Source organism: Orcinus orca, chromosome 2 (assembly GCF_937001465.1).
Source record: "Orcinus orca chromosome 2, mOrcOrc1.1, whole genome shotgun sequence".
NCBI lineage: Eukaryota > Metazoa > Chordata > Mammalia > Artiodactyla > Delphinidae > Orcinus > Orcinus orca.
Window position 1 is genome coordinate 116,673,476 of NC_064560.1, and position 13,274 is coordinate 116,686,749.

General features: G+C 41.5%; 2 protein-coding genes across 8 annotated transcripts in view; one reads left to right on the top strand and one right to left on the bottom strand.

Annotated features, from left to right (window-relative positions):
• The window catches only part of NDUFAF1 (NADH:ubiquinone oxidoreductase complex assembly factor 1), a 36,988-nt gene extending 31,451 nt beyond the window's left edge, over positions 1–5,537 (top strand). Inside the window, exon 5 of one of the 2 annotated variants that reach the window (XM_049706678.1) lies at positions 4,838–5,537. In XM_049706678.1, the coding sequence (XP_049562635.1) occupies positions 4,838–4,885 (48 nt within the window). In that variant the 3' untranslated portion in view covers positions 4,886–5,537. The remainder of the gene's footprint in view (positions 1–4,837) is intronic. The other variant, XM_033435762.2, reaches the window with a different exon arrangement.
• Positions 1–13,274, bottom strand: part of NUSAP1 (nucleolar and spindle associated protein 1) — a 65,516-nt gene that overhangs the window by 18,200 nt on the left and 34,042 nt on the right. For 2 of the 6 annotated variants that reach the window (XM_033435758.2, XM_033435756.2), the window contains 3 exons: positions 7,196–7,264; positions 3,119–3,262; positions 1,954–2,110 (listed from right to left, as the gene is read on the bottom strand). In XM_033435758.2, the coding sequence (XP_033291649.1) occupies positions 1,954–2,110; positions 3,119–3,262; positions 7,196–7,264 (370 nt within the window). Of the gene's footprint in view, positions 1–1,953; positions 2,111–3,118; positions 3,263–3,924; positions 4,279–7,195; positions 7,265–13,274 lie in introns of those variants that run through there. The other 4 variants (XM_033435759.2, XM_049706673.1, XM_012534533.3 and 1 more) reach the window with 3 other exon arrangements.

Consider the following 13,274-nt stretch of genomic DNA (forward strand, 5'->3'; position numbering starts at 1 on the left):
GGTAGACTCTGCAGATCCTTTTTTTTTTTTTTTTTTTTGCAGTACGCAGGCCTCTCACTGTTGTGGCCTCTCCTGTTGCGGAGCACAGGCTCCAGGGCCATGGCTCACCGGCCTAGCCGCTCTGCGGCATGTGGGATCTTCCCAGACTGGGGCACGAACCCGTGTCCCCTGCATCGGCAGGCGGACTCTCAACCACTGCGCCACCAGGGAAGCCTGCAGATCCTTTTTAACTGTCCTACTTGAAGGGGCTAACAGGTCTTTGTACCTGTCTCTGGAGCAGGCCAGAAGGAGCTAATTGGCAGAATGAGCCAGGCTCTCTCCTCATCCTGCCTTAAGATCAACTGCCTTAAACTTTCCAGATACCACTCATATTCTGCTTTCTACACGGTTATTAAAGGTGACCTGATGGGGCTTCCCTGGTGGCGCAGTGGTTGAGAGTCCGCCTGCCGATGCAGGGGACACGGGTTCGTGCCCCGGTCCGGGAAGATCTCACATGTCGCGGAGTGTCTGGGCCCGTGAGCCATGGCCGCTGAGCCTGCGGGTCCAGAGCCTGTGCTCCGCAACGGGAGAGGCCACAACAGTGAGAGGCCCACATACCGCAAAAAAAAAAAAAAAAAAAAAAAAAAAGGTGACCTGATGGCCTACTGTATTTGGTTCTAACTTTTGCTTTCATTGCTGAACCCTTAGAAGTTCTACATAATGGTGTTACGGGTTGAACTATTTCCCCAAAAGAGATATGATGAATGAAGTCTTAACCTCTTAATAATTGTGATCTGACCTTATTTGGAAAGGGTCTTTGTAGACATAATCAACTTAAACCAAGGTCATTAGGATGGACCTAATCCAATATAACTGGTGTCCTTTTAAGAAAACGATGTAAAGAAAAAGACACACAGGAACTTCCCTGGTGGTCCAGTGGTCAAGAATCCGCCTTCTAATGCAGGGGACTTGGGTTTGATCCCTGCTCAGGGAACTAAGTTCCCATATGCCATGGGGCAACTAAGCCTGAGTGCTGCAACTACTGAGCCCATGAGCTCTAGAGCACGCATACCACAACTAGAGAGCCCGTGTGCCACAACTAGAGAGCCCACGTGCCACAACTAGAGAGAAGCCCACGCACTGCAACAAAGATCCCACGTGCCGCAACTAAGACTGGACACAGCCAAATAAATAAATAAATAGGGACTTCCCTGGTGGTGAAGTGGTTAAGAATCTACCTGCCAATGCAGGGGACACGGGTTCGAGCCCTGGTCTGGGAAGATTCCACATGCTGCACAGCAACTAAGCCTGTGTGCCACAACTACTGAGCCTCCGCTCTAGAACCCACGAGCCACAACTACTGAGCCCACATGCCAGAACAACTGAGGCCCATGGGCCTAGAGCCATGCTCCACAGCAAGAGAAGCCACTGTAATGAGAAGCACGCATACCCCAAGGAAGAGTAGCCCCCGCTCGCCGCAACAAAGACCCAACGCAGCCATAAATAAATGAATGAATGAATGTTAAAAAAAAAAAGAAAGAAAAAGACACACAGAGAGACTGCCACATGATGAGGAGGCAGAGATTTAGCTGCAAGCCCAGGTCTACAGCCACCACCGAAGGTACAAAGGGGCCAGGAAAGATTCTCCCCAGAATCTTGGAGGAAGATGGCCCTACTGACACCCTGATTTTAGACTCCAGCCTCCAGAACTGTGACAGAATAAATTTGTGTTTTTTGGTTTTTTTTTTTTGGCCGCACCGTGCAGCTTTCAGGATTTTAGTTCCCTGACCAGGTACTGAACTCGTGTCCCAGCAGTGAAAGCGCCAAGTCCTAACCACTGGACTGCCAGGGAATTCCCAAATTTCTGTTGTTTTAAGTTGCCCAGTTTATGGCACTTTGCTATGGCAGTCCTAGGAAATTAATGCACATGGTGACCCTAGCAATTTTGGATTTTTAAAAAGTTACTTGGCATACCATTTATTCCACTTTTTCCTGAGGGCACTGCATTCTCATCTTGACTCTTGTTTGGTAGAGAAGGAGCTTCTACAATAGTTCTGAGAGCCTGGTTTTCATGCTTTTCTTGATTCTGGAATTCAGTAGGATCACATACTTTTATCTCTGAATGATCCTGCTACAGATTTTAAAAGAAAATAAATGATTTCAATAACAAATAAGAAGGAATCACACTTGAAAATTGCTAAGAGTAGATCTGAAAAGTTCTCATCACAAGAAAAAAACTGTAACTACGTGAGGTGTTAACTAGACTTATTGTATATATATTGTGAAATGATCGCCACAAATATTGAATCATTACATTGTACACCTGAAACTGATAGGATGTTACATGTGAATTATATCTCAATTTAAAAACGTATCATTAAAAACATTGCTTATATTCAGACATAAAGAAAGAAAAAAGTAATCACTGCCTTCCAAAGATAGGTACCAAATTGAGGAGGAAAATGAATTGAAGAAAGAAAAGTAGGAGACCAAGATTTTTGAGTGGCAGATTTGGTTCTCTGCCTCACCAAATGTCATGAGAACATGCATCTGGGAATAGTAGAGACTAGGGACCACTGGAAGGCATACAACCTCTAGGAGAGCAGAGGTTGCTCTCCTAGGGAGGAGAAACTAACTAGACAAGCTAGTGACTACACAAGGCTAGAAAATAAAAATTAGGACGATCTTGTAAAAGTTACATTTGAATGAAAGGATAATAAAATCAGAGTCCTCTCAGAGCAAGTGGGAGAAGCCCCCGGAATCACGTGACCACACTGTTCAAAGACTAAGCTCAGCTGATCACCAGGCCCGGGACAAGATAGGAAGGAGGAAAAAAAAAATCATATTTGATGTTGGTATCTCTTTCCTTCTTACTTACTACACCTCACTTAAGAAAACACTCAATGAATGTTCATATTATTCAGCAAACATTTAATTTGTGCTTAATACTTACTAAGTGCTTTCCGAGTGCCAGTGCCCGGGGTGTGATGAGGCCAGACTCAGGTTTGCGCTTTCATGGAGCTCACAGCAGTGTTTGCCACCACCCGATATCATAAGGGAATTAAGAGAAGGCTCCCTAATAATATACCAGTTTGGGCACAGGTGGTAGCTTATTTTTAGTTTGCACATTTCTATTCACCTGGGAGTCAGGGCTCCTGTAGACAGTCCTGCGCCTTCTCCTTGTTTTGGTGACATGGCCCACTGGCTCCCTCTCAGCTTGCTCCTGGCTGCTGAGCTGTACCTCAATCTCATCACAAGAAGATGCAGAAGTTTGAATTTCATCCTGAAAAAGAGAGACATTAATCTGCCATGTCCAATGTATAGAGTTACAATGCTCAGGAAGAATCAGAATTTAAACTGAATAAAAAATATGTATTACATATGCAAGAGATAATTTTAAAACCCTCCAGCACTAAATTATAGGCAAGGACAAGAATGATAGAGTATTCAGAAAGAAACACTTAACAACCCAAGCTAAAAAACTAGGCTTGCAAAGCATTCAAAGGTATTTTAGTGTGTGTAAATAAGCCAATTATTTTTTTTGGGGGGGGCCACACCACATGGTTTGTGGGATCTTAGTTCCCTGAACAGGTATTGAACCCAGGCCCATGGCAGTGAAAGTGCCAGGGAATTCCCACAAATTATTAAAAGTATGTTAATTTACTGAATATACACTATATGCTAGACAGTATGCTATAACTAATAACAATTACAGCTAATATCATAACTGCACTGGGCTAAGTATTCTCATGGATTATCTCATTTATTCCTCAAAGCCTATGAGACAAGTATTAACATTATCTGCAGTTCACAGGTAGGGAAACTGAGGCTTAGAGAGCCCAAAGTAACTTGTTAAAGGTCAACATAAGGGAGTAAGGGAAGAAGGGCATGTGCATTATCATAAACTAGAAGAGCTTTGTCATTAAAACAGCATGGCACAGGTACCAGAATGTCCTGAACAGAACTGCTTCCAGAAGAAATCATCGTATGACAATGGTTGCACCTCACATTAGTGGGGGATGGTCGGATTCATTATTCAACACATGATGCAGAGAAAACATTGACTATGTTTTTGGTGAGGGGGTGGGCAATGAAAGATGATCATTTTCTCACACCAAAATGAAATCTGGATGGATTAAAGATTTAAATGTAAAATATGAAACTATAAAAGCTCTAGGGAAAAATAGGTGAATTATATCCTCATCGAGTGTGAGGAAGGCATTAAGCATGTTATCCTACCTAGAGACGATAAAGGAGAGGCTTGATTTGTTTTTGGTGTTTTTGTAGCTTTTTAAACGTAAATTCTAATTTTTTGAAATAAACTAATACATATAGTTAAAATAATAAAATACTAAAGAGAGTATAATGAAAAGTAAGTCATTCTCTGCCCTACCCTTCGTATTTCTAGGGTTTGATGTTAAGTGGTTACTTACATATCACTAATGATTTGCTGATGGGATATTCATTTGTATTTTCAATAACTATTTTCAGTGCCTCATGTACTAAGATTTACTTCATTTGTACCACTCTCATCTCCCCATCTTCTTCCTAATAGACTTATACCACTTACTCTATTACCTTTGCAGCTTTAAACATTCTTAAACCTTTATTTCTTGTTCCATGACTGCAGACACATATCCTGTAAACTGCAGATATTAGCATCCTTATACTTTCCTTCAGCTCCTGTCCTTATCTCAACTTCTGTCATCTATTCTTTAAGTTGTTAACATTTATAGCTTGTTATGTAACCTTAATTGAATCGTCTGTGTAGCTTGATTCCAGGAGTTGATAATTCAATAGGTTATTGTAAGACATTTTTCAAGGCTTTCATTTGTTTTCTGTATCATGTTTCCTTTAGGGTCATCTTCTTCCTTACAGAGAAACCTTCCAGCATTTTAGACGGTAGTAGACAACTGGTACTCTGCACATGGAAGTAGGGAATAAGAGGGCTTTGCATCCTGACTTTTCAGTCCATTTCAGTATGGTGACTGGACCCTACCCTCTGAGAGTTAATTTAGTTGCCTGGGATTTGGTGAGGCCTAAATATCAGTGTTTTTAAAAAGCTCCACAAATGATTCTCCCACACATCCTGGGTTGAGAACCACAATATAAAATAAATGTTCTGGTTGTAAAAGAATAAGGAGGCTTAAAAAATGGAAGGTTTTTAGACGGAGGTGAAATATCACAGAAGAATAATAGTTCTAAGTGATCTAAGATCCAAAGGTATACCCAAAGAAGGGGATGGCTAATGAAGAGTGGAAAAGAAAGTCACAGGACTTAAGGAACAGGGAGGCAAGGGTAAGTAAGGGACATCCAGGTGGACCTTTGAATTCACCCAAAGTAAGGTCAGGACAGGAGATGATGAGCCAGGCAATGAGACAGTGAACACTGGAAAGCAACAAGGAAGTCAACAGATGAGAGATGAGAATTGGTGAGCCTGAACTCAAAGGAGCAGGGATATTTACGTGAGGGTAGAAAGACGCTATCTGAATCCTACTTTCCAACTCCCTGGATAGTCATGAAGAAGAAGAGAGGAAAAAGAAACTGTTCTCATTACAGAAGTGTAATCCTCAGGTTACACATATTGCTGGAGTATAGACACACTTTAAAAGTACTTATTGCCCCCTTACCCCCATTAACACAGTACAGAAAAGGTTCTATAACTGGTTTAGAAACCTATTAACATGACTCCCAGAGATGTCTTGTTTTAACCCCACACACCTTAACCAGGGTATGTTAGTTTGGGAGGCCAGCAGTGATCAGGTAGCATATGTTCATTCCTGAACGCACCATGATGTAACTGTAAAGACTTGTATAAGCCCAAGACTGAAGTGGCACAGCTGGTTCTGAGAGTCCCCAGCACACAGTCAGACTAACCTACATACAGAGCTGCTCCAACTCATATAGTTAAGGCTAATCTACAGAGGGAGAACAAGGCATCCAGAAGGTCATGCTCCTTAGATGTGACCCACACCTGTGCACTTCCCTAGGTGACGATTTGGAGGTCTGGAAGCTTACCCATCTGTCTGTCCTTGGTAATATTACTGATCTCTTTGCCATGTATTTGGACTGTGCTGACTCCTGCAGCTTTAGATAAACTGTCTATGTCAGTTCTTTCCACCAACCTAAGCTCACTATTGACAGATTCACCACTTAGGAATTCTACAGCTGACCGAATTTTGATTATCATCCTGCTCTTGTGAAAGTTTTTCAAAATGGAATGGCTCTTGAGATGCTGAATTTGAAACATGATAGATCATTTTAAATTTAGCCCATCAATTACCACCCAAAGTAAAATCCTGATTTCAGATGGCACTACGATATGTATCCTTAACCATGAAAAACTTTTTAATTAATTAAAATATCTATATTGATTTAGTTGATATAGAAACTTAAAGGAATCCAAAATCAATTTTGTCTATTTTATATTAATTAAACCTGGAATCAAAAAGAATTTTGAACATTTAAAGTTTTTAAATGTTTATAACCTAGAATACAGAGAATTACAGAGTCTATAAAGACAGAGGGAAGGAATTCAGATGCTCAGTTCATGTTTATATTTACCTTCATTTCAAGATATATAATGAAAAAAATAAATAAATAAAAGATATATAATGGATGCCCTCCGAAGCCCAGTTCCTTAAGGCCTTTCAACATTTTCCTGTATTTCAAGTTAAGAATGAAGCATTCATTGATCATTTAGGTGTTGAGCCTTGTCAGAACTCTTTGGGGTGGGTCTGAAGCAGCCATGACAACTGTTCCCTCCCATCAGCAGTGGTTTAGTTTCCCACAAGTCACTTCCACAGTCCCTACTTCATGTGATTCTCACAACCCTCAATTCAGCAGAAAATATGTTATTTCCATTTCAAAGACCAGGAAACTAAGAATAAATGATTTGAGTTTTCCAAGGTCACACATACAAAAAAGACAGAGCTGCTACTTAACTGGGTTTTTCTGACTTCAAATCCAGTTCCCTCCCTATTCACACCATTTGGCATACATGTGGCAACTAGTAATTAATCTTTGCCTTTGTATGAGAACATCTTATTCAATAGATCACAGAGGCAGCTTTGTCATTTATAAGAATTATGAAAGGATTTACAATTACCAATGACAATCTCTTTGGTAACAGCATGTCTTAAGTCATCACCAACAGTGTTTATCATTTATTAACTGATTGTTTTGCTATTTAATAGGTGATGAAAATGTTACTTACCTGATTCTCATTTTCTTTTCTAGCTTCATTTTTAAGGTGGGCTTTTAAGGCTCTTAACAACTTGTCTGCCTGCAGAAAAGTTTAAAGACTTATCAGTAGAGCCAAAAATCAAATAAGCACAAAAGATTCATTGAACATTTTCTCCTGTTCTTGTACTCATCAAATGTCATCCGGGCAGGCTGGGAGTAGGGTAACCAAGATAGAAGGGGTCCCTGTCCGCACAGATTTCACGGCAGAAGCCAGAGAGGAAAGTGGCAATTACAGCACAGTGGGGTAAATGCCCACGTGAGGAAGCTCAGGTGTCGTGTGAGAACACAGGTGGGCTGGGCCACCAAAGCCTGGACCGCTAGGGTAGACTTCAGTAGGTAAGTGGACATGCCAGTCCTAAGACAAAGATGTGAGGTCACTAACTGCTGAGGCTGAAGGACAAATAGGAGAGAGTGGGACATAGGGAAAAGGGTAAAGAAATAGCATGGGAAGGTAAGAATGTGTGGAGTTTGAAGAACTAAAGGTTAGTGTGGGCTGAAGCAGGGAGCTGTTGGAGGGGATGGTGAGAGAGAATGTTGGGAAAGTGGGCCTGATCCTGCTAGGCCTACTAAGCCTCTAAAGAGTATGAACTTTACCCTCGGGGCAAAGGCAGTCTGCAGAGTTTGCAGCAGGGCAGTGGGTGACCAGTTTTGCATTACTCAGGATGATTACTCTGGCTGTATAATGTGCAGAATGCATTTGGTGAGGGCAAGATGGAAGACAGGGCAAGGGCCAGGAGGCTGTTGTAGGAAGCCAGAGACGACTTCGGCCTGAGCTAGAATGGGACTGAGGCCACATGGATGAATTAAAAACTTTCCTAGGAAGTAGAATCAGTGTGAATCTGAGGGTTGAGGAACAGGGAAATTTATCATGCCTAGGTTTCTGGCTTGGGCAGCTGGTGAAGCACGTGTGGAGGCGTGGGGGATCCTAAGATGGGGAAGGCCAAAGGCGCCGCCTTAGGAGGATGGCTACAGGTCCCCGGGGGAAGGGAACTCCTAGCTCCTCCTTCCACCACAGAACTGCCCTTTCCGTTCTTTCCTGAAAGAATACTAATGTGATGGGTTATGTTTTCCTATGCTTTCAAAGCTCAAGCACATGGCTGGGTTCTCATTCCCTCCTCTTCCACCAGCCATACAGTTGAGAGCCAGAGAGTTTCTTCTCAAGGGGGGCCCAGCCACCAGGCTCGTCTCTTCTCTGCTCCTACCATTTACCATCAGCCATGTGTTCAGGTGAGAATGGCAGAGATCCCGATTTGGTTTGGGCTTCAGGGCACAGGAGATGCTGTGCTCAGGCTGTGAGTTTTACCAGAACACTCTGCATCAAGATATCAGGCACCACACCGGCTAGTAGTAATAAAGGAGAGACCTATTTTCTACTTGCTGTTGTTTCTTGAACCTCTCTTCGGGTCTTCTCTGGGAAGTGAGTGATTGGCAGGGCAGAATTTAGGCATTCTTGGTTCTTCTTTTTTTCTCCCTCAATCACTTTACAGAGGTATGACTGACATACAAACAGTTGTCGATATTTAATACATATAAATTGATATGCTGGGAGATCAATATACACTTGTGAACCCGTCATCACTGCCTTAAATGTATCACCTCCAAGTTTCCTACTGCCCGCTTTAGATTTTTTTTGGTGGTAAGAGCCTTTAACATAAGACCTAACCTCTTAGCAAATTTTAAAGTATTGTTAATCATAGGCTCTATGTTGTACAGATTTCTAGAACATCTTAAAATGCCATGAAAACCTCAAATATGCAACAGTGATGAAATGAAGGGCCTGTAGCAGAGCCAGGTGAGGGCATACAGCAGGAGGAATGATGGGGGGTGATGTTTGGGGGAGCTGAGCTGGAGGTGCCGATGTTAGCATCAGCACATTTTCATGCACTACCTCAACAACCTGTTCCAGGCACTGGAGAGACAGTGGTGAGCAAAACAGACAAGGTCTCTGCCCTCCAGGAACCTCTAAAGGTAGGCTACTGGGGAAACACCCTATTAACCAAGTAAGCAAAAATAAATGGTATGACATTAGGTGCTAGAAAGCAAAAACAAAACTGGAGCCTCAGGGTAGAGGCAGGGGAGGACAACCTGCGTTAGGATGGTCAGGAAAGGCCTCTCAGAGTCGGTGACTTTTGAGCTGAGATGTGAATGAGGCAGTAGGTGAAGATGCAGGGGAAGAGCATTCCCAGCAGAGGGAACACAAAGCCCAGAGATGGGCTGGTGAATTTGAAGGACAGAGAGAAGCCAGTGTGGGGGGCACAGTGAACACTGGGGTGAGTGGAGGGCAGGGAGACCAAAGAGGTGACCTGGGTCAAGAAGAGGGTTACCGGCCACAGCACGCAGTGTAGATTTCTTCCTTCTAACTAAAATTTTATTATAAAATTGTCGAGTCTATAGAAAAGTCAAAATAGTCTAGTAAACACTGATACTCCTCACGTAGATTCAGCAACCCTTAATATCGTCTCATATTTGCTTTCTTTCTCATTCATATGTATTTCTTGCCAAGCTGGTTGAAAATAAGTTCCAGACATCATGATACTTTACCACTAAATACATCAGCCACATCTCCTAAAAATAAGGGGATATTTTCCTACATAACCTCTAATGCATTACCTAGGAAAAGTAGTAATTTTCTAATGTCCTTTGATACATAGCCTAAAATCAAATTTCCTCAATTGTCTCCAGTTTTAGCTTAAAAAAATTTTTTTTCCCTCCAAATCAGGATCAACCCAAGATTCTCACATTACATTTGGAGAAGTTTGGATTTTATTTTACGTGTGAGGAAAATTTGACGAGAACTGAGCAGAAAAATGACATATTCTAAGTTTCAACTATCACCCAACTACCAAGAGAATACTATTTTAAGGCAAGAGTAGAGGCAGGGAGACCAGCAGACAGCCTGAAGCAGTGGTCAAGAAAGGAGGGTGTCATGGCCCAGGTTTACAGCACTGGAGATGGCACACAGGCCAGATTTCAGGTGTATTGATACTTGGGAGGAAGAGCTCACCAGGATGGATGGGTGTGGGCAGTGAAGGGAGGAATCAATCATTTACCGACACAGGGAATAGATCTTCATTGTTTTGACCTGATCATGCTGTTTACGATGCACTTAATTGCACAAGTCAGCAGATGAGAGGTCTTACTGAAGGTTTGGATTTGGGCGTCATTAGTTCCAGGTGAATCTAAAGTTCTGAGAATGAATAAGATCACCAAGGGAGAAGCACAATTAGAGAAAAGAAGGCCCAAGAGAGAACCCTGGGATACGCCACATTTAGAGATTTAGCAGAGGAAGAACTAGCAAAGGAGACTGGAAAGAAGTGCTAACAAGGCAGGAGAAAACCAAATATCAAAGAAGTCTAGAAAAGGAAGTGGTCTGAGCAGAAGGGAGGGTTCAATCATGCCAAATGCTGCTGATGGGCAGGTGAAGACAGATAGAGATGGACCACAAGCTTTGCAAGGTGCAGGGCATGGTGGCCTCAAAAACATCAATTTCAGTAGAAAAGAACAGAGAAATTGGGCAGTAGATAAAAGACGTGGGTCAGGAGAGGGGTTTTGTTTCTTTTTTAAAAGATGGATGACATTAAGATTTGATTGGGCGCATTATGGAAATGAGCCAGCAGAGTGAGGGAAACTGATGGAGCGGAGAGGAATAACTGTAGGAGTGTAGCCTCAGAGCGGGGAATGGGATCTCCAGCACAAACAGCAAGGCTGCCCTTAGGCGCAGCCTTTTACCATAACATATAACAGGTGGAAGGCAAAGGATATGGGGACAGGTGGGTCTGGTAATGCAAAGATGAGGTAATTCTCAGTTTAATTGCATCTATGTTTCTATGACCTATGAGGCAAAGTCATCAAGTGATGGAAGGGCGCCAATCTAAGGTGAGAAGATAGGAAATAACTGTCCTCAATAATGGGAAAATTAATGACTACCAAGGAAGTGTAGGAGAATCAAATAAATCATAAATTAAATTTATGGTCACATTTAAATTAAGTTCAGTCAATAAAGTTAGGGGATTTTCTCCAGCCAGGGTCAGATAGTTAGTACAGGCAAGGATTAAGCACATAGCTTGTTTAATCAGGTGTGGAGTTTTGCCAGGTGAGGGAAGGGAGCTGCAAGAAGGTAGAAATAGTGGTAGTTTTATAATTGAAGCTTGCAAGAGTGAGAAAAGGACCCTGGCCGTACAATAAATCTTAGTAACTGACTCCTTCATTTTGCCTTACCATTAAGAGTAGTGTCTCACTATTATATATAGAATGGATAAACAACAAGGTCCTACTGTATAGCACAGGGAACTACGTTCAGTATCCTATGATAAACTATAATGGAAAAGAATATGAAAAAGAATATATATATGTATAACTGAGTCACTTTGCTATACAGCAGAAATTAACACAACATTGTAAATCATCTATACTTCAATAAAATTTTTTTTAAAAAAGAGTAGTGTCTCAAAAGAAAGTTAATATTTTCTCTTCTAAATTTATTTTGAATTTTGTCATACTGGTGAAATTTACTTAAATCTTATTCTGTTAAGTTTTTTAAAAAATCAAGTCTTGATAATTTCTTAGAACAATTTATTCAATTTTTTTGCTATGCACTTAGAATTTTAAAAAGGCAATTGATTTAACGAGCTCTTAAGCTGTACCAACTGTAACTTAAAACATTTTAATTATGGAAGATTTCAAATGTGTACAATGAACCCCCATGTATCTATCACCCAGTTTCAACAGTTATCAACATTGTGCTCTTCTTACTTCATCTAGTTCCCCCTCTTTTTCCTGGAGTATTTTATAGCAGATCCCAGGCATCGTAACATTCTACCTGTAAATATTTGGCTAAGAGGTAAGGACTTTAAAAAAAAAAAAGAAGCATAACCACAATACCACCATCATATGCAACAAAATTAACAATAGCTTAATATAATTTAATACCTAGTCCAAGTTTAATTTTCTCCCATCATCTCAAAGGTGTCTTTTTGTAGTTGGTTATTAGAATGCCTGGTATAGTCAAATTTGTCTGGGAAAGAACACCTCTAACAGATATTTGTTGACACCTACTATGCATCAGATGCTGTATGCTAGGCAAGCAATGAGGTCTGTAGTGACACAAAATACTGTACTATACCACTTATATGAAAACAGGTGATTAAATGGCTACCCCAATCAGGTTCCTCAAGAGACAATGATAGGTGGGACTTTCAGAAGAAGATCGAAGTTGCAACAGTTCTTCAGAGATCTAAAAGGTTGTGGGGCCTTCATGTTAGACAGAGCGCCGAACTCAAGTAGGAAACCTCCATAGTAACTCTTCACAAAGGAGTTACCCTCTGGTGTATTGTTCCAGTGCTCCCAAGAAGCGGTTGTAAATAGTAGCTCTGAATAAGTATCCAACGCCTCCCAAATAAAATGTACTGCACTTAGTGCTGTAAAGACTTCCAAGGTGGATGGATGAGATCCCTGTTCAAGGAACTTAACGTTTAGTAGAGAACGTATCTACACAAATAACCACAGTGCCAGGTGGAAGCCTGCAAGTACTCAGAAAAAGTACTTGAAATTATACTGCCTTAAAGGCGCAGAGGGTTCCTAGGATCACTCGGGTGGTGGATCTGTGACCAAGGGAATGAAGAGGAGGGGACGAGGTGCCAGGTCAATGATGACATTTCAGTTGGACTGTGATGAGTAATTGGAAATTATTCATGCAGATAAAGAAGAGGGAGAGAGAAGGGGATTTGAGGCCAAAGGATTAAAATTAGCAAAGGCAGAAAGATGGACAAAGGTGCCAAGTGTTAAGGCACCAGGACAGTCTGGATGCTGCACTGGATAAAAGATTCCAGCCAGATTGCAAAAAAAAATTTAAGAGATTTAAACCAAGGAATTAAGATTTTGTTTATGAAGTATTGAGGAGCCGTTAAATACTATAGCTCAGAAATCTCTCCAAAGATAGCCCTTTATCATTCAGCCCCAACAGGTGCATGGGCCCTGATTATTTTGTTTAAACCACTTAAAAACATCTGTGAGGACTGATTTAGGTATTCACTCCGTGTAAATACCACAGC